At 39.6% G+C, this 22,518-nt stretch overlaps 1 protein-coding gene across 1 annotated transcript in view; it reads right to left on the bottom strand.

Moving 5' to 3' along the window:
- Papss1 (3'-phosphoadenosine 5'-phosphosulfate synthase 1) overlaps nt 1–22,518 on the bottom strand; it is a 121,237-nt gene that overhangs the window by 15,647 nt on the left and 83,072 nt on the right. The window contains exon 10 of the mRNA XM_076864096.2: nt 12,341–12,609. Within this exon, the coding sequence (XP_076720211.2) occupies nt 12,341–12,609 (269 nt within the window). The remainder of the gene's footprint in view (nt 1–12,340; nt 12,610–22,518) is intronic.

Raw genomic sequence — 22,518 nt, 5'->3', positions numbered from 1 at the left:
TTCTGCTTTACTTGTATCTATAAGCCAACTAACAAATACTATTATTTTCTGATTACAAAAGTAATTTAAATCATATGTGGCAAACCCTGCTGTTTGTCTCTGCAAGTATCTCTCATCATCTCCCTAATCTTCCTGTTCCTCAATGGCAGGAGCTTCCTCACTCTGGGAAGGATGAAAATGCCAGGTCTTTGCTCTCACAGCCTTCCTAGCCACTCACCAAGAGCATCTGAGCACATAAAGGAACCCACAAGGGTTCTGCTGAAGGTTTCTGGAAACTTTTTTCTTCCCTAAATTTCATTTATCTGAAAATGTCTTTACTTTACCTTTAATTTTTAATGATAGTTTTGCTTGAATATAGATTAAAAGATTTTTTTTTACTTCACCCTTTTTTCTTCTTTAAATTTTTCTTTAACCAATTTTGTCCTATTGGAACACACAGAAAAACAAATTGAACTACTATGTATAACCAGAAACTCTAATAAAATAAATAAATATTTTAAAAACAACAACAAAAAAAATTTGAAACCAGGCACACCTGTGATCCCAGAGATTAAACAGGTTGAGGCAGGAAGATCACAAGTTGGAGGCCAGCCTCAGCAACTTACCAAGACCCTTTCTCAAAATTTAAAAATTCTAAAAAGACTGGGGTTATAGCTCAGTGGGATAGCACAGTGGGATAGCACCCCTGGACTCAATCCTAAAAAAAAAAAAAAAAAAAAAAAAAAAAAAAAAAAAAAAACCACTTAAATTGAGCAATAAACATATTATGGTAACTTTGAATATTTGTGCTGTGTTTGCAGAATTGGAAACTTGGGACTTAATGGGTTAAGATATTACTCCACTTCTTCTGTTTCTTACTGAGAAGTCAACCATCATCCTATTGCTCCTATGGATGAAATGTTCCCTCTCCCACCCCTATCTCCTTTTCTCTTTACAAATAATTTTCAGCTGAATGATTATATATGCATATTTTATTTTTTTCCCTTTGGATTCATCCTGAGATTCACTATGCTTCTTAAATGTGTAGGTTTTTTTTTTTTTAACCAATTTCAACCATTATTTTTTCAAAACTTTTTTCTGTCACATATTCTCCTTCTTTCCCGCACTCCCTGCCTTTTAGAATTTCAACCAGACATACTTTATACATCTAATGATATTCCCAAATCACTCAGGCTCTGCTCATCTTTTCCCCAATTTTTTTTTCCTTTTGTTAAAATAAGTTTCTGATTTTTGCTCATTGACCTTTTCTGCCAATTCTAGTCTACATTTAAGGGCATCCAGTAAATGCTTTCACTTCAGATACTATTCTCTTGGTAATTCCAACATTACTGCCATCTCATTGTATGTTTTTAGTGACAGCTTTTATTCTAGATTAGAAATCACATTTTCCTGCTTCTTTCCAGTCATTTATTGTTGTATGATGGGCTAGTAAATGATGTAAGGAATCTGAATTGCATTGTTTTTCTCCAGAGTATTGAGAGTCAATTCTAGCAAGCAGTAACTGAGTGACATCTCTCCTTATCTTTTTGTGGCTTGGCTTTAGACCTTTGTTGGGTGGGTCTGGTCTAGTTTTTTGTATCAGTTATGAAACAATTGTCTCTTGACTTCAAATTTACCCCTTGGTACCCACTCAGAGATGAGAGATTGAATATTTTAAGCATTTCTTCTTTACAGTGAGCATGATGCTAATTTTTATCAGTGGAAGACATTGCAGGAGGAAGGCTGCTTCTCCTCCTGGTCCTGGTAAACTACATTTTACTTTTCTGGCTTCTACTGCATGGTCTGTCAGTCGTGACTGTGTAGGGAACATCTGATGGCACTCCGCTCCAGCAGCTTGCTGCACAATCCTTCTCACAGACCTCAAAGCCCTAGTCTGAACTCAGTGACCAGATTGCTGCAGTCCTCCTCCCATGGACACAGGGCCACTCCAAGCCTTGCCTCAGCAGGGGATCCCTGCCTCCCACTGCACGCTGCCAGCTTGTGCTCACATGTGCCCCAGATGGTTGTTTCTGTGTCCAAACCAATATATATTTCACCCACTGTGCATCAAGTACAAGTGTGCTCCTAACACCAACTCACTCCAAGTTCCCACTCAGCAGCCTGAGCTTCATCTGAGCCCTGGAGTGCTATTTTCTGCTCTCTGGAATCTATGAACCAATTCTGGTCCAACAATCCAGCGAAATTCTCCACCATACAGTAGGCTGAAACCATACCTTCTTCAAGGAGGTCTAAAGCCCAGTCTTAGGAAAGTTCTCTCCCCTCTAACTGGTCTGGACTGCATCTTCCAACTCTGTGACCTGTAGTGTCTCCACATCTCCCTCAAACTTACTGCAGACACTCTACTAGGCCTTGCAGAGTTGCACAAGCACAGTCCAAAGAATGATGGAAAACACTCTCAAAGTCTTGTGCTCCTCTCTGTGTTGCCCTCTCCTCTCTGTAAGCACTCAGCAAGTGAGCTGTTCCACAGCCATGATCCCAGTCTCTGCTTCCCAAGCTCGGCAAGATCACTGTGCTTTACTGGGTTCCAACTGCCTGGCGGAGGTCAGGAGACCGTCTCCAGGCAGAGAACCAGGGGTCATGTAGTGGTGGGGTTTTTTTTGGTTGTTGTTGTTTGTGTGTGTGTGTTTTTTTAATCTCTCAGGACCATATTCCTATTCTCCTGTTTTCCAATGTTTTGATTGAAAGTTTCACTATTTAATTTTACAGTTGTTAAAAATAAATAAACAGCAAAAAATAATACAAAACAAAACACAGAGAAAAGGAAAAAACACGAGTATTTCAACAATGAGAAAAATCACAAAGTGCAGTATGTTCTCCTAATGAAACACCATGACACATATGTGAAAATGGATGAACTACAGCTATACACACAACCACATGGAAGAATTTGGTAACATAAAGGTACCTGAAAGTACCATAAGCAATGAAAGCAAGTCCAAAAGAACATAAAGCATTATACCTTTCTTTAAAAGTTGTAAAACAAGTAAAGCTAATAAATAGATCATTTAAGCACATGTACATGGTGATAAACTGTGTGTGTATGGGCACACGCAAGGGTGTGTGTATGCACAGACAAGGAAAAATATACAAGATTAAAGACCCTGATTACCCACTGGGGGAAAGGAATGGCAGCAGAGACATGGGACTATTAGAAGTACCTGGTAGATATAAGTTATATTTCTCAGAGGCAATTCATAGTTCTTCAGTAGATGGTTTTAAAAAAATATCAAATAATTGGGCATGGTGGTGCACACCTGAAATTCCATCAACTCCAGAGGTTGAGGTAGAAGGATCACAAATTCAAGTCCACTCTCAACCAACTTAGCAAGGCCAAAAGAAACTTAGCAAGACCCTGTCTCAAAATAAAAAGGGCTGAAGATAGAGCTTTATGGTAAAGTGCCCCTGGGTTCAACCCCCAATACCAAAACAACAAAAAATAAAAATGAATATATGATTGAAATCTTAAAAGAGCAATCAATTCATGAACAAATGATTATGATAAAGTACCATGTACCACAGATTATGACCAATCTAATTTAATGTACCTGAGGCCCATGTAAGATCTTTTTAGAAAGCAGTATTAATTTGTATCCTTGCCATGTATTACTTTTTCAATGTAACAGGAACATGGTAGAAAACTTATTGAGGTTCACATTTCACAACAAAGATTTTGGATGCAAGACTGTGAATCTATATAAAGTATTATATAGATTCACAGTCTTGCATCCAAAATGCAAGAAACTTGTGAATAAAATAAATGAGTAGGAGACAGAATTATCAAAAACCCCAAAGAAGTTTAAAACTACAACTACTATTTGGGAGTGGTATGGCTTATATAGTTAGGCTCAGATCTCAAGAAGTAAAAAGTCCCTGTAGATTGTTGGAGCTTCTGGAAATGTTCACAGGTAAGAACAGGTTTATAGCCTAACAGACACCCTACTTATTGCTCCAGATACTGGTGTAAAACAAGGCATTCATATGGCAATATGTCCCCATTGTCCCTGTTTAAGGGCATCTGCTCATTAACACAGAGTCAATTTCTACCAAGGAGTCATTTAACAGTGCATGAATAACTTTCGTGATAAAACAAAGTACCACCCCCAACAAATGAGTTTTTTGCCCAAATGTAATTGATAATCCTCATTAAAACTTCATGAGCCTTGGATATAGCTGTTCATTATACATAGCCACATTCCAAATTGTACCTTCCTCTTAGCACTTCCATGTAACAGGTCTTAGAAAGCATCATTTGTTCTTTATAAATACAGATTTAGTATTTAATGAGGAATTTCCTATATTGCCATTGAACTCCTCACATGGTTAAACATGTACACTGATAACACCATTTTAGCACTAAAAAGTTAATTCTACCCCCAATCTTCCTCTCACCCCATTCCTAAAATGGAATTTAGGAATCAAGACATTAAATCTTTATAGACTGGAAAATCAGGAACATCCTGCTGATAATCAAACAGTCTTAACAGCTGCTCATTGTTCTGAAAAGCATCTGTGCTAAGGAAACAAATCTGGTATCAATGCCTTCTAAATGACCTACAGAAAACGATTAAAGGAAGAATCATTGTTTTTATTTTATTATTATTAGTTGGCAAATAAGCGTTACTGGCAGACTTCTTCCTGATGTCACTAGAAAAGCTACAAAAACAAGGGTGTGTGTATGTGTGTATTATTATAAGAAAATGCTTCACTTAAAGGTTTGCAAATGCACCAAATAAGTCAAACACACAAGTGATGAATTAAAGAAAAAGAAATGGAAAATGGATAGCTTTCATAAACCACTTAAGCTAACAGTTTAAATACTGCCAGGTCATAAGCCTTAAAACATGTAATGGTTTAAAATATGAAGATGTTTACTAGAATTTCCAAAGTTTATAACTTAAAAGTTCAGATGTTAAAATTGCCTTTTGCCCAGGCACCAGATCTGGAGCTTCCTGATGAGAACCACATCTCTTAGTTCATAATTTACATTTTGAGTAGAGGTCTACTGACAAATACAACTTTAGTGTGACTATGTACTCTTCCTAGCAAATAAGGTACTTCTAGGCATTTAGTGGCAATGAAATGAGAGCAAAGGCAGCTCTCATTGACCAGCCTGTCAACCAGGCCCACTGCCATCCCAGCTCTGCATCTCTTTGGTCTTAAGGCTGACAAAGACCGTCCTCTTGACTCAACTTCAGTCAGGCTGATGTGGGTACACTAGTCTTGTCCTTCAGTGTCCATCTTTTGGGGGGACTGCATTACCCAGCTATAGCAAAATTCCTGCTAAGCCTGTTTATTGAGAATCCCCCACCTCCATATTGAATGGTCCTTCATGTCTGCTCAAATTCCTCATCCTCCATGCACCCCAGGTGACACGTGTTCACTTAGCCTACTTTCACCAAGAATCCTAACTACAACTGTCAATATCTAATGTTTTTTTCCTCATTTTCTGTCCCCTGAGCCCTCCCTGCTCTTTTGCTATAAAACCCCACTTGTCTGCACTGTATTCAGAATTGAGTTTCACTCTATCTATAATAAAGTCTCTCTTCCCCTGTTGAAATAATTCCTGAATAAAATTTGATTTTACTTCTATCCAGCTCGGGGTTTCTTTGATAGAGATTAAGTTACTTTCTCTGAGCTTCAGTAACCTCACTGGTAAAATGGAAAAAAAAAATGTGTATTTCACAAGCATAAGTTCAGTATGTGACACATATGCAGGCATTCAAAAATGGCTACTTTCATTTTCTATATAGTAATAACTTTTTTATTATTAAACACCACACGACATTTCAATTCAGGCTGTAGATGCAAGCTCTGACACGAAGCCTATGAGAGGTAGGCCATCTCAAGCTTTCTGCTACATTCAAAACTCCAGATCTTCCAAAAGACTTCCAAAAGACTCTTTATTGAGAATCCCCCACCTCCATATTGCTATATATATGAAGCAGCCTTGAGATAGAGAGAGCTCCCTTATGTGGGAACAGAATAGGTAACTGGGAATGTGCAGCACAGTGATTTTTCAGGCACAGTAATTTTTCAGTGTTTTTTTTTTTTTTTAAAGGCAACCAATAATAGTAATTCCATACATGGACATGGGTCAGGCAATGTGGTGATTTACATTTATCCTATTTACTCCCAGCACCAACAACAAAAAACACAGCAGGTGTTACTACCAACATGAGGCAAGTATCAACAGAATACAAGAATAAGAACGCAAAGAATATATACAACTATACAAAGAATATCAAACCACCACTGTAGGCTGGGATAAATGTTTGACAGTCCCTCTGTCACTGGAGAAAGTCTACCACTGATGAATACTAGCCAGAAATATCCTCACTCATTCTTTTGGAACTCCTATATCAATTTACTTTCAGTCTGTTTTCAAAAAATAAAGTATCTACATATTTTTAAAAATATTTTAACATTAAATAATAGTAAAACCTCTGTGAAACTGTGCAGCATGGTTCTGGAGTCAGATTACATAGGTTCAAATTTCTATGACTACTTCTTCTACTACTATCTGAACTTGAGCAAGTTCCTTATCTGTAAATCACAAACAATTGTAATACCTACTCTCATATTATCGTTATAAAGGATTTTGTTAATATATGTAAAGCACTAAGAATATTGCCTGACAAATACAATAAAGTCAGTAAAACTGCTATTATATTTTATTTCTTCATCATTATCTATAACTGCAACTCATTTACTACACATCTCCATTTCCTCTTCAGTGAAACTGGTCCAATGAGAAGAATTTTGTGGCTAGTAAAGAAACAGTGAAAGTGTTAGAGTGCTTGGCTAAACAGTCAGGACTAAAAGATCTAAATGGCTAACATAAAAGAGGATCAAGTTTGGTGGGGTCACACTGCTGATGGGAGTATAAAACAGTACAGCCACACTGGAAAACAGATTGGAGCATCATCTAATGCTGAACATAAAAAAGCACACTCCATGATCCAGCAATCCCACTCCAAGCTACAGCCAGCAGACACGTTCACAAGAAAGCATCGCTGGAATCTTCACGCCAGCACCACTGTTCATAGCAAAAACCCAGAAATGGCCCACATGCCCCTGAAAGGTACTGGGTAAAATCCCACAACAGAACACTACCCAGCATTGAGAATGAACAATGTGTGCTTTTCTAACTTCCTTCAATACAAAACTAACTACAACAAGAAGGGTGATTTTTTTACAAGCATAATGGGAACTTTTAAAAAGCCAGACACAAAGGAGTGTATGGTTTCAGTCACAGAAGTATCATGACAGGATGGACTGAATATAGTTGCATAGGGCTCAAGTCCCCCCAGGTCAGTAAGAGTAGTCCCCAGCTCCTTAGAATGCTGCCAATAGACACCCAGCAGGGACTGCCCCCTTTAGAGAGGACCCTGATGACATGAGCAGCAGTGTCAACACGTGCCCCTCCCTAAGCAGCCAAAGCCTGGTTGGCATGGACTGCAGGGCCTGTGTCTCATGCAACTCGGGATATCTCTGAAGGGCCTTTCCAGAACTCCCCTAGGGGCAAACTATAGGCCTCCACGGACTGAGCTCAACTTTTTCCTCTGCTCAATCCTGCTCCTTTTCTTTCTTTGTCTTCCTTACACAAGTGTTGATTTTAAGAGTTTTCCCTAATAAATCTTCTGAATCCTATTTTTGCCCTCTGAGTCTGCTTCCCAGAGTTACACAATCCTCAACAGAAGCAAAATGTGTGTATAACATCAGGTGCAAGGGCAGAGACTACTGTGGAGAGGGCACATACAAATTAAAGGGGGCAGAAAAAAAAGCTTTTGGCACTGATTGAAGTCTTTTTCTTAAAATCTGGGTGCTGTTGATATGCTTGTGTTCAAGTAATAAAATTTCTTTAAATGCATGCAATGTGTGCTTTTCTAACTTCCTTCAATAGAAAACATGTACCTTTTCATGACTTCCTTCAATATGAAGTTACAGTAAGACAAATTAGAAAATGACTAAGAATAGGACAGAAACTTAGTTTTACTTGTACATCCTTTAAATGACCACTCAAGGTGTACACACCTGGTTCAGAGAAAGGACTAGGGTGAAATTACAGCCCAGCTGGTAGCAAACCAGGCCAAACCCATGCCTCTACTCCTTGGCAACATTTTTGTGTTATTTTTATTAGACCATGCTTTTGAGGGTGGTGACCAGAAGCCAATGCAGGTTCTGCTACAGCCAGGCATTGATGGAGTTTAGGTCATGCTTCCACAAAACATATCACCTAAGCATCTAAGAAAACAGCAGAAGCAGGAAGGCCATTCTCATCTCTCTCCCTCCTCACCCCTGAATAAAGCCATAAAACCCAGCTGACTTTACCCTGAAGTAGGTCATAAGATCCTCACATTCCCAGATGTCCTCTCTGTACCCAGAGGAAAGGAAGGTTCCTGAAGACACAGAGATATAGAGAAGAATCTGAGCCAATAGGCCTAGCCAAGTTCCCAGAGGGGTCATCATTCCTTTTTCCAAGATATTCCTACACGACTCACTGTCCACTCTTCATCAAGGACCTTGGAATTAAACCAGAGACCCTTCATCTATTAGAAGAAAAAGTAGGCCCAAACCTCCATCATGTCAGATTAGGCCCCAAATTCCTTAGCAAGACTCCTTCGCAAGAATTAAAATCAAGAATCAATAAATGGGACAAATTCAAACACAAAAGCTTCTCAGCAAAAGAAACAACCAGTGAGGTAGAGAGCCCACAGAATTGGAGCAAACTTTTACCACTTGGCATATGAGATAGAGCACTAATCTCTAGGATATATAAAGAACTCAAACTCTTAACACCAAAATCATCATCATCATCATCATCATCATCAAATCACTAAATGGGCCAATGAACTGAGCAGACACTTCTCAGAAGATGATATGCAATCAATCAACAAATATATGAAAAAGTGTTCAATATCTGTACAATTAGAGAAATGCAAATCAAAACCACTCTAAGATTTCATCTCACTCCAGTCAGAAGGGCAGCTATTAAGAATACAAACAACAATAAATGTTGGCAAGGATGTGGGGGAAAGGGTACACTCTTACATTGCTGGTGGGACTGCAAATTGGTGCAACCAATCTGGAAAGCAGTATGGAGATTCCTTAGAAAACTTGGAACCACCATTTGATCTAGCCATCCCACTCCTTGGTCTATACTCAAAGGACTTAAAAACAGCATACTACAGTGACAAAGCCACATCAATGTTTATAGCAGCTCAATTCACAATAACTAAACTGTGGACCAACCTAGATGTCCCTCAATAGCTGAAGGATAAAGAAACTATGGTATATATACACAATGGAATAATACTCAGCATTAAAGTGAATAAAATTATGGCACATGGAGGTAAGTGGATGGAGTTGGAGAATACCATACTAAGCAAAGTAAGCCAACCCCAAAAAACCAAAGGCCGAATATTCACTCTGATAAGTGGATGCTCATCCATAATGGGGGCGGGCAGGGAGCATGGGAAAAGTGGAGGAACTGTGATTGGGCAAAGCGGAGGGATGGGAGACTTAGGGATGGGGTAGGAAAGACGGTGGAATGAGAGGGCCAACATTACCCTAAGTACACGTATGAAAACATGAATGGTATGACTCTACTTTGTGTTCAACCAGAGACATGAAAATTGTGCTCTATTTGTGTAATGTGAATTGAACTGCATTCTGCTGTCATATATAACTAATTAGAATAAATAAAATTTTTTTAAAAAAACCTTAACATAGAATTCACAGGATTCTCTGTTTCTTTGGGTCTTTGTTTCCAAAAGTCCCCGTATCATGTAAAACCTGTACTAAGTAAAGGTGTCCTTTCCACTGGTTAATCTATCTGTTATAGGTGCCTCAGCCTTGAACCAGAATGGGTGAGGAAAGACATCTCTTACCACTCGGGATCAATGATTCAGCTTTGCCCTGGAACAGGATGATGCTAGGGTAAGCCATGACCTTTAGGTTCCTTCTCTTCAAACTTCCTTCACAAATACCTGGCTCTGAAGTCAGAAGACATAAACATCTTTCCAATTTAAACAAAGGAGTATACCTGGCCCTATATGGTACTCTCTCAAAGAGGACCTTCTGTTTACTATGACTGTCTGTTTTATTATTTTTCTATTCCTCCATTCTCACTTTTTAAAAAGTAAATTTTAGTTCATTTAATTGAGATAATTTCATATCTCTTCCACTTTTAAATAGGCAATATAAGAAATAGAAAGAGGACAAAACAGGCCCTAAACAGGGGAAGGTAAATTCCTTCATTTTCTCAGCTGGCTTTTAATGGGATTATTGATCTTAAGCCCATTCCCAATCCTAAATGCATTTGGGTCATTCCCAAAGTAAAAAATAATTCTCCTTTAATTTGGGAGAATACCAGTTCAAATATCTTCCTTCAAAATGATATCGAGGGGCTGGGGCTATAGCTCAGTGATGGAGCACTTGCCTAGCATATGGGAGGCAATGGATTTGATTCCTAGCACCACAAAAAAATACAAAATAAAATAAACAAATAAAGGCATTCTTTCCATGTACAACTACAAAACATATATATATATATATATATATATATATATATATATATTTTTTTTTTTTTTTTTAAATGATACCAAAGATGTCATCAGCACTAAGAGAGGTTGGGAGAATCACCAGAACAAAACTGTTACTTTTATTTACAAAACAAAAGGCTCCTCTTTGAAAAGCAAGAACTAAAGGTCAGGGTAGTATCTAGTGAACATGAAGGAACATCACTGGCCAGTTCTTAAAGAGAGCGGAATGTGGAGCATTACTTGACAAGGGAGTTTCAATGCAATGTTTAGGCTGGCCCTGAAAGAAGAGTCAAATACAACTTCATCTTTTATCCTGTTGTTATTGCTTCTTTTGTCTGTTTTTCTCAGATAAAGAGGTAACAGAGTATACAACCCCATAACTAAACTCCAATAAAAATGTTTAGGCTTGATCCCAAAGAACAGTTAAATGTCTTGGATTCCCTTTGAAATTGTTTCTGGAGGAGGACATCACAGAGTTTATATGACTGAATTACTTAGATCTTTTTAGAAAGGGTTTGCCTCTCAGATAAACTGAAGTGAATTCATCACCCTTCAAGGCAGGGATGAAAAAGAACGCAATAATAATGTGCATTCCATTCTTTATCTTGAAAAATCAACAGGAAGATGACTGAGAATTTCCCACCCACTCTTTTTGAGGTCACTCACTGATTTATTCATTCATTTAGCAAATATTTTTGAAAGCCTACTTTGCCTTGAAGCTAAAACTTAATCAAGTCCTCTTCTTTACATATGGATATTAAAAAATCTCAAACATTCCTTTTGACCAAGAAGTAGAATTCCAGAACACACCCCCAACACAATTTCAAGAAGCAATTTTACCTCTCACTCAATTATGCTCCAATCATTCACAAAGAACAGATGGAAAACATTCTGAACCTTTTTCTAAGATACTGAATGCATTTTGTATTAGGGGATGAACATGCTGTAGTTTGGCATGGAATGTCCCCACTGGCCCATGTGTTGGAGGTTTGGTTTCCAACTTGTTACATGTGGAAGCTGGTGGAACCTCTAAGAAGTAGGGCTTAATGGGACATCTTCCAGTCACTGGGGTCACATCTTTGAAGGGAATTGTAGGACCTGAGCTCCTTTTCCTTTCTTTCACTCCCTGGCCATGACATGAATGGTTCTGTTCTACCATGCACTTCTGTCATGATATGTAGCCTTTACCAGAGGTCCAAAAGCAATAGAGCCAACTGAAAATGGATTAAAACCTCTAAAACATTGAGCCAAAAGTCAACCTTTCCTCTTTATAAGTTAATAATCTCAGATATTTGTTATAATGAAGGAAAGCTGACTGAAGATATCATGGTTTTTTCCCCCACTGAAATTCCTTTCACTTTTGCAAATTTAAATAAAACAAAAATAAGATAAAATCTGTCACTTGGAGACAGTGACGTAGGATTTTGTTAAAGGAACAATATCAACATTGCTACAGCTGTGTCTGTAACATGGCCAAGAGTTACAAGAGGGCCTGTGTCACATCTTCCCAGCCTCACCCAGGCTTCTATCTGCAGGGAATGATCTCACCCTCAGAGCTGGTACCAAGAATCACAAGAAGAGTAAGAGAAATCTCTCCAACCTTCCCTTTCCCAAGGAGGCTGCTTCTTGGGGGCTACAGGTGGGGAACATCCTTGCCAATAGGAGAGTATTCGGGAACACTGAATGTTTGGAACAGACCCTCCCGTAACAGAGAATCAACAGGTGAGCTGGTGACACTACTGTGTAAGTAAGAGTGGCTTCACACTGCTGCAGTGAAAATCTCAAAATCGGCCTACCTCAGTCGGCCCAGCATACATCATGGGCGATGGGAAGATGGCCACCACTGTGCTTTCAGGATTCAGGACTCCTTCCTCCAGCACAGCAGCATGTTGCTTCATACGCCACATCAAAGGAACATCGTCATCCTTTGTCCAGCCACCAAGGGGGTGAAGGAGGAGGACGGGGCGTCGGTAGCCCCTCTCTAGAAGTTGCTTATGAGTGTCCTGCATTAACAGAGCATGTCCATTGTGCACTGGGTTGCGTAATTGAAATGCAAAGACAGCATCTGAAAAGAGAATTTCCAGAGTGAAGAATTTCTAATATCACCTTCCACAGAATAAGAAATTTTTAAAGTTTGATGGTTAGGATTAAGAAAACACATGCAGGGGCTGGGGGAGGGGCTCAGCAGTAGAGCACTCGCCTAGCTCGTGTGAGGTGCTGGGTTCGATCCTCAGCATCACATAAAAAATAAGTAAATGAATAAAATAAAGGTACTGTATCCAACTACAACTAAATATATATATTTTAAAAAATACACATGCATGCTCAGAATCAGAAATCGGTGAAAAATATGTTCTGCTTTGACCATTTGTTCTAAAGCAACATGATGCACACTTCTAGCTACAATAATAAATAAATCTTACATGCCTGAGGATATGTAATATACTAGTCATGGATTTATAATAATTACTCTCTCCATTCACTGGAAACTAGAGTAACTGTCAGACTTTCTTTCTGGTCTTAATATCTTACTCAATTACAACAGATATAATTTCTTGGTCTGCGCTTCAATTAACTCCTCATAGAACTGAAGACACTGCCTTATTAAATAAAGACAGAAAGGTAGATACATTTGTAGTTTCAAAATCCTACTATTCAAATATGCTCGTTTATGTTTACCACTTTGCTTAACTAGAACCCTACTTTGAACTGTGATCCAGTGTCAGGATTCTAGATTATAGTGCAGCAGCAATACTCCCCCTTTTTACAAGAATCACTGATGTTACTCAGACAATGGAACCAACTATAAGATTAACAGAACTGATTACTGTTTCCTGCTTACAACTCTGGTTTCATTCCTATACAGTGCTTGCTACCTACCAGAAGACTGCTCTTAAAAGCTACGGTTCTTTGGAGAATGGAGTAATTTCACAGAACAGAGACAATCCAGTGTAGGATCTCTGTATTTACTGCCCTTATCCCTGGCACAGCCTCCTATGATGCTGACCCAAGCCTGACTTAGAGAGAGAAACAGCCTCCTTCCACTAATACTCTTTAAACCAAACAACAGACATCTTCCTCAACTTATTTTCAGTTCTGACACTCTCCTATCACCATGACAAAGGCACAGGAGGAAGACTGTGACAATGCACTTGACTAGGACTTTTTTGTTTGTTCATTTGTTTTGCCACCTTTTGTAATGGCCAAGATTTACAGTATTATTATTATTATTATTAAGTTCTCCTATTGGTTTTTATATATGAAGAAGGCTGATTTTCACCAGCTATTTCCTAATAGCTAATATGACATAAGGTACAAAGCACAGCAAAGTCCATGATACAAACACTTCAGCATTCAAAATTATTTGCTTTAGAATAGAGGAGGGATATGCAGATCTGAAAATTTTTCTATCCTTCTAAATTTGCTTCAAATTTTATTTTACGTGGACATGAAAGACCCCAAAACCATTCAGCAGAACTCCAGGGCTTGTCTAGATTGAGTATCAGTTTATTTCCAAACTCTATCATACCAGTCCTTCAAAAAAGAATGAATAAAGAGTGTACACTAGTACTAATACTCCTTAACTTAGAGAATGACTATCTGACCTTATTCTGCCACTCTAGTTCCAGCCTAAATAAATCTCATCACTGAATTTAGTTTTATGGCCTTTCTTCCCTCACTTTACCCTGCCTCCTCTACATGAAGTCTTGAACCCTGAAGTCACACTTACTAAGCATTAATGAGTCCTCCTCATGGGCTAATCTGGGTCACTGAACAGAGTGGGGGGCACAAGTCTACAACAGCAGGATCAAGGAAACTGGCTGGTACCTGGAGCTAACAGGTCCAAACCTGAGAGGACAACTGGTTTGACTGGAAGACCACATACAAAGAGGTACGACAAATAAGCCACTAAATTGAGGACAATAAGAACAAGAGTTCTCGCAGTGGAAGAAAGGTATAAAAAATACAGAAAGGAAAAAGGCCACAATGTTCTGCCTCACCTCAAACCCTGAGGAATGGAGCCAGCCTTCTATGTACTGAGACCTCTGAAACCCTGAGCCCCCCAATAAACTCTTCCTCCCTAAAATTGTTCTCATCAGGTCTTTCAGTCACAGCAGTGAAAAAGCTGACTAAAGCTACCCGTAAACTACAAAAACATCAAGGTCATGAAAGTCAAGATAACGACTGACTGTTCTAGATATAAGGAGATTAAAGGCACATGATCTAGGTTCTGAACAGGAAGGAATGGTGGTAAAGAGAATACCTTGCTGTAGTTCATTGGCTTTTCCATAAAGACTCTGTTACAACATGGCATGATACGAATGGAATACATGGATTAGACAGTTTTGCATCAATGCTACTTTCCTGAATTTGATTATCATTATGCAGTTAGGTAGAAGACTGTCATTATTTTTAGGAAACACAGATGAAAATACTGAGGGGTAACAAGGCATCAAGTCTGCAGCTTACTCCCAAAAGAGTGAGAATAAGAATGGAAATGAAGTATGTTAATAATTGTGGAATCTAGGTGAAAATTACACAGGAGTTCCTGGTACTATTCGTGAAATTTCAAGTAACATTAAATTAAAAGTGAAAACTAAGAAGACATATCAAACAATTACAATCTATAGATCTTATTTAGGTCCTGGATTAAACAAACTCTAAAGAAAAAACAAAAAGAAGAAAGGGAGAGAAAGAAGTGGCTATGGAATTACTAGAAATTTGAAAACTGACAGGATTTTGAAAATATTAAGAAACTATTATTATTTAGGTGCAATAGTGGCATTGTGATTGTGCTTTTTAAAGCCTTTGCTTTTAATAGATACTGAAGTAATCAAATGAGATGACATGCGGTTTGAGATTTGTTTCAGAATAATATGAGGAGCTAACGGGGGTAGAGAGTAAATAAGATTAGCTTACAGTTGGTAACTACTGAAGTTGGATTATGTTTGAAGTTCCCCATAATGGCAAGTTTTAAGAGAAGAAGCACTATAGGGTTTCAGAAGAGGCACTGCTTTGCAATGGGGTATTTATAGGCTTGAATTATAGGTCTACCAGTTTCCAGTCATGCCTGTGCCTTTAAGGACTGAATTTCACCTTCTAAAACTTTGAATGGGGAGATTCTAAGTGTTATTATTAACAAGAAAATTATATAAAGGGCCTAGCCTGGTGAGATACACATTGTAGTAACTCATAAATCTAAGTTCATGAAGACAATTCATTCTTTTAAAAAGAAAACAACCCCACAGATAGGACATGAAAACTGCAACTCCACCGGTCCCCTCCACTACTACCACTGCAGCCAGCTTCCAGAATGAGAGAGCACCTCTGCACTGTGACACACAGGCCTCGTCCTCCCTAACCTGGAACAGGCTCCTGCCTTTAAATATACATCTCAGGTAGAAGACGACTATGTTCTTAGACTTCAATCAGATCAAGTCTGATTTTGTAAAACTGTCAATTAGCAAGAGCATTTATATGACAGTATGTATGAAAGTAAGCATGAAAAATAAATTCCACCTCAGATGTACAAGTTCCAAAGATTCTCATAGTTTAACTACCTGCGCTTTCTTTTCAAAAAGACTTAATGCAGCTTCATATTAGAAATTTAACAGATGAAGTTAAGATATGTGACTTATTAAAACATCAGTAGCATATAAAAGACTTTGTTGCCAAAATTTCTTCCAGGTAGAATTATTTCCTATCAGTTCCATTCAAAAATCCAACGGTCACTTGATCTGCCCAATCTTTTATAAGCTTCTGGTCTTCTCAATCCCTTGGAACCATTTATCAATGAATTACACAAATGCTTTAACTGCCGGTTGTTCCAGGCTGAATTTTCATCTTTATCAGCTTGTTTATCTACTAGAGATGAAAAAAAAGTAAGAGAAGTCCCCGATACATTGGAAACTTAACATGTTTAAGACACTGTCACAACAGCACAAGCCAATATGCTTGTCCTCTATCAATTTTCAATAAAGGACAGAAAAAGAATAATAGATTACTATGGAAATGAACCAATAGGTACTTACAGGATCTTGCATTAACATTTTAGACCTTATCCCCATTTTCTAAAGAACAATGACTGTCACCCCATAATCAGTGCAAAAATTTGCCTTTTCACTTACAATTCCTAGTGAGTTATTTTAAAACTGCTTTACCTAAAACAAGGAGATATAAAAAGGCTTAGGGAGCCAGGGTATGATGGCAAGTGAGGACGTCAGGGACAGGACCAGAACAAAGGAGCATGGAGAGAGTCTTCTAATGAGGTCAACTTCCTACGTGACAAAGTACTCATGGACATAAGCAGGAGACCCAATCAGACAAACACTCTGTACTCATGCTCCTAAGGAGGGAATCCAATAAAAAAACTAAAACAGACACATGGACAGAATGAGCACTATCATTAATAGGAACGTGTGGACAGGGGAGGAGACCATAAAGAGAACAGGTCAAAACTCTACCAGATTCCCAGCTCTAGTGCCCCTTCTCTTTGGAGAAGTCTATCTCTGTAGCTTTTGCAATAACCTGCTCTTGCTTGCTATCTCTGTGTCCTGTTCTTTGATTCTTTGCTGAATAGAAAGAATAAACCTAGCCCCCCTACAAGGTAACAAAACCATGACTTCTACTGAGTTTGAAAACGGGAGATGATCTATAAGATGAGTCAAAGTTAATTTTAACATTGTAATTGTCTTTTCTTCCTAGCCCTCTGTCCCCATTCCTGAGGAAGGATCAGGAATTCTATAACCCTGATTCCTGGAAAAGCACACTGCAGAGCTGCTGACAGCATACATAAAAGTATGCTTTTTCTGTAGGAACCAGAGTGAGTATTTTAGGCTTTGCAGGCTGGAGGTGTCTGCAACTGCTCAACCCTACCATCAGAGTGCAAAAGCAGCCACCAAGTGAAGCTGTTTTCCAATAAATGTTATTTATAAAAACTGATAGCAGGCCAGATTTAGCCTTCAGGCTGTGGTTTGTTAATCTCTGAAAGACAAATAAAATGTGGTAGGTAGAAGCACAAAGAAAATTCTAACTAAGCCAACTAGTATGAGGAAAAGCACGGAGGCAGAGAGCAGATTTTGTGTCTGAAAAGCAAAAAATCATCCATTTTGTCAAAGATGGAAGACACATGGAGCCCGACATAAATCCTGGCAAAACACTACAATGTGAGGATTCTGAACGCCCAGTTGGGAAGCACACTGGGTACCAGGCTGTGAATGAAAGTAAAATAAGCAGTAACGTGCACAGAAAATTAGCCTAATAGGACTGTGCAGGAATGACATGGGGGAGAACAGAGAATAACCGAGTGGAGTGGAGAGACAAAAAGCAAAGCAAAACAAAATCAGCAGGCTGCTGTACACATTTTCATATAAAACTTCTGCCAATTCTTCCATTTTCTCAACCCACTTAATCAAATATTCATCCCCCAGGACACTGGTCAGACTTACCTGATAGACTTCAATCTCCACACTAGTGGAATGAGGTCACACTATGACAATGGCAAAGTCAGTGGTTGCCTACCCTCTACACCCTCCCCCATCCCTAAGGGCACTGAGCAGAGCTGTGTGTAAACAACCTGCAAATTCTTATTTTCTAATGCAAGCTCCCCCCAGCTCAGACCATCTCTCAGTCTGCCTCCCTGGTGTATGGGCACCTTAAATTCACTCCTGCTGGTCTCCATCTACACCCCTAGTCCTTCCTGGATGCCCTCTGAGCACAGAACCATTCATTCTACCTTGGACTCCTGAATTCCTTCCTTCCCTGCATTCTCCACATACAACAGATCACTTGCAGCTGTACTTTCTCAGCCATTCACCATCTCTTCCCAAGGTACCCCACTGAGTGCGCTTCCTCCTCTAGAACAGCCTCCACAGCAGGCAGGCACAGGGAGAAAATCAGCCTCAACAAGACAAAAATTCTGGTTACACAAGCTGTGCTGAGGTAACAGCAGAACTAGTCTTGCTCTCCAGGAGCTTACAGTTCAGTCAGAGGAAGAAAAAGGAAATGTTCATGAGTAAGGGAATAACTACATGTTGGAAGGAATACAGTTCCTTCAACTCCAGCAAGCCATGAATGGGTCTGCTTTCTCAGAAATTAAGGCTGCTAGACATGTGGAGACACAATGCGGAGGAAAAGAACAGGGCTTCATCTCTTCACCTCTATATGAACCGCTGGACTGGATTCACTCATTCAACCAGGTCCTTCCGGCTCTGTCACAGCGAGCAGGAAACGCCTGCCAAATCCAAAAGGCACCTTCCTGCTTTAAGAAGTCCTGGCCTTTCTGTTGCCTGCAACATAAAAAGCTACCCGCTGTCTTCCTAGCCCTGAGGCCTGCTAACCAAGGCACCAACCTTTCCCTTTTCTTATCTGCCTCTTTACTGCCCTTCTGCCCCTTTGTTTAAAGTTAAACCATGAATCAACTGAAGAAAATTTAAGGGGAAAATCACTCACGATTGGATTATCTCAATACAACTGTCTTTTTTGCAGTTTCCTAATTTTTCTTTTTGTCCACACATTTTATGTAATCATAATCAAATATATGTGATGTTTTACATTGTGCTTGGCCGTTTCGGCCTGACCACGTGTTTCTCACATCTTGCAGTCCTCTTGGAGCAGCGGGGTTCACTGCCAGGCCCTATGGAATTCTTCTTTTACGTACTCATTCACAAACTGACCCTTTTGCCTAGATTTGATTACTGCACATAAACAGATGACTTCTTTTAGCCACATCTCTATGCCCTAACCTTCCAACTCACCAGTTATAGATTTATTACAAAACACATTTTACTATGTAATATTGCTCATTACCTTTCCACCTCCCCGCAGTTCCTCTACCTTGACTACTACTGTCACATCTCAAGCCAAACTCGGATCCAATCCCCACACCTCCTGTCCTCTGGCACCGAGCATCCACGTGAAGGGACTGCCTAGTGCAGTGACAGGGCCCACATCCTTTGCTCTGATGCTCCCCTATCCAGGCCAGGAGGCAACACACCAAAGAAACAAGTGAAGTCTGACCCCTTGTGACAGTGGGAGGAAAGGGCAGCTATTAGCATTCCCTGATGGTGTGAGGCAGGGGAGCATGGGAGCCCTGGAGAGGTATGGGATATGCCATGGGAAATGCCTCCTATAAGCAGCACAGGGAGCAAGGACTGTCATGGCCCAGTGCAAAGAGCAGACCGACCTTGCTCTTCCCCAGCTGAGAGCTGGAGGGCAAATGCGCTTCACTGAATTAACAAAGGAGGCAATAGGTGGAAAAAAGCTCCCAAATCCTAACCAGCCCTCCTCAGATTTCTCAGAACTGTGCTTCACTCCCCAGCCCAGGATACACCAGAACCACTAGACCCAGAATTACAACATCTGCCTGAATCTTTCCATTGTTCTGTGAAAGTGTCCTACATAGCAATAATTAATGATGCTCCCCTTCCTTTCTGACTCAAGATTTATCAACTGCCACTTTATCCGCCACCAAACTCTAATAGGCATTTCCAATTGTCCCTAAATCAACATAGTACCTGAAAAGTTCTGACAATAATTCTAGAGTTGCTAGTGAGCGTATGTGAACATGCCTGTGTGTGTGTTTTTACACAGGTGTCAATAAATGGGTGGGTGTGGGTGCTTTGTGGAAATTTTGGTTTTGTTTTGTTTATAAGGGAGCTGGAAGTACGGAGTTGGATCTCCCCTCACCCCTTAGGACTGTCATAAATGATAGGTCTTTCTTTCACTTAAACTGTTTATGAGGGGAAAGAAAAAAAAGGAATCAGTAAGTGATGAAGATAGGCCACCTGAGTAAATATGAGCACATTAATTAGACTTTTCACAAGCTGATATTCTCATTCCCCAGAATATGGCAGCAATGGCTATTCTCTAAAGAATGGAAATGCTTTGAAACGAAAGTAGAAAATTATGCTGAATACAAAGCTTCTGCCCACTGCTCTCTGTGCCAATTACTGCCCATGCTCCTCTTTATCCACTGCTGTCTACGCCAGGCAGGGCGGGGGTGGGGGTCCTTCTAGAGATTACCCTGGGGTGGGGTGCTGTGTTCCTGCCTCCACAATGGAAGGCATTAGCAGGCAGCAAAGGATGAAGGGAGAAACCGCTGGGGCAGCTCTGGCCCCTGGAAACATCTTGGCTCTGTAATCCTGGCTGTGCCACATGTCCCTGCACTGGCTTCTGCCCCAAGTGCCTCCTCACAGTCCAGCTCCCATATGGCTCCAGAAACACTCCTTCCTTCCCTCCCTTTCAGGCCTGGAAATGCTACTAATGCCACCTCGGCGTTCCCTGTGGGTCCCCTCAGCTCCAACAATGGATGTGCCTCTGTTTGCTGTTGAGACCCAACACAGAGTCCCTTCCCTTCCACTCTAGGATGCATCATCTCTAGCTCACGATCCTAGTTCATGATCCAGGAAACCCACCATTTCAAAGACAAATCTCCTGTTTTCCCCTCAGCTTTCTCACGCATCGCCTCCACCTTTACCTAAAATAGCCTAACAACTCTATTCAGCATTTAAAATATAGCTCATAATCCAACAATTCCACAAAGCTTTCTCAGATGTGTTCACACTATTCTGCAGCATATTAGCTTGAAAGAAATTAAGCAAGCTTTTCCCTTTGTCATTAGCAGGATACCCATGGTCCCTGTGTAAAAAATACTAACAGGCTCTTAGGTGGCTTAAGTGATACCACTTCTCCCTTTCCAGGATATTGATCACTCATCAGCAATTCAAAGGACCTGCTATCTGGAAATGTACTGCTTGCAATCGCTGATGTGGGTATTAAAAACCCCTTGATCTTTCAGCTTCAGAATAGTCTAGAAACAGTCACACAGACTGAATTAATGTTGCACACAGGACAAGAGTCCGCATGGAGTGATCAAAATACTTTTTCTAAGATGAGGGGAGGAGGAGGAGGAAGAGGTAAGAAAAGAAAACTCTGGTCAAAAAAAAGTAAATAGCCTCTCCCTTGAACACATCAGTGACTGACTTGTTATTGACTTCCTAAAAGAGCGAACAAGTACTACAAAGTAAACTCCTTGGTCTGTTGCTTATTTGCCTTAGTCTAAAATGGAAAAGTAAATAAAATCACACCACGAATCTTTGTTGTTTGATGTAAGGCTAATAACTGGCTCTTAGCTACTTTAAACAAAGATGTAGTCACTCATTATGCAACAAATTCCCTAAATGACTAAAAATGTTTGGCTCACAAAGAAGAGTGCAAAACAGATGTAATATTAAAGTGTCTAATTATGAACAATAATTCCATGATAAGACCTCTCTACCATGCCAAAATTAATTTACTAATATCAATTCCAGATATGAATTCAAACTTTGGCAAAAAATAAAATAAGGTGGTCTCAGCAAGTCCTCCATTAAATGTAATTCGGTTGGCCAAAAAAAAAAAAAAAAAAGAGAGAGAGAGAGAGAGAAGTCTACATGTAATAAACTCTCCAATGCTTCTGGTTACAAATAACATAAGACTAAAATAGAAGTGTCTTAGTAATTCAAATATGTATGTTCTTTTTGAATAAGAAATCTGGGGGCTGGGGTTATAGCTCAATGGTAGAATGCATGCCTAGCAAGTGTGAGACACTGGGTTTGATCCTCAGCACCATATAAAAATAAACAAACAGAATAAAGGTGTTGTGCCCATCTACATTAAAAAAAAATAAGAAATAACAAAAGAGAAAAAGAGAGAAAGAAAGAAATCTGGAGGTAGGTGACTCCACAGATCAGAAACTCAAATGATAGAAGAACATAGGTTAACATATTTGGGATTCTCTTGTATACAAAATGGCTGCAGGAGCCCCAAATACTGTATCCTCATGTGACAGCATACCAATCAGAAAGAAATCCAGTTTCTCATCAGAAAGGAAATCTTTCCTGGAAGCCCACTCCTAATAGTTCAGTAGCCAAAACTGATATACACAGATCCTTAACACACACTGACAAGAGACTACTAGAGTGCCATTACTGAA

Source organism: Callospermophilus lateralis, chromosome 8 (genome assembly GCF_048772815.1).
Source record: "Callospermophilus lateralis isolate mCalLat2 chromosome 8, mCalLat2.hap1, whole genome shotgun sequence".
In the NCBI taxonomy this organism is placed as follows: domain Eukaryota; kingdom Metazoa; phylum Chordata; class Mammalia; order Rodentia; family Sciuridae; genus Callospermophilus; species Callospermophilus lateralis.
Note: the sequence above shows the minus strand (reverse complement) of the source record. Positions and strands in the feature narration are given on the sequence as shown.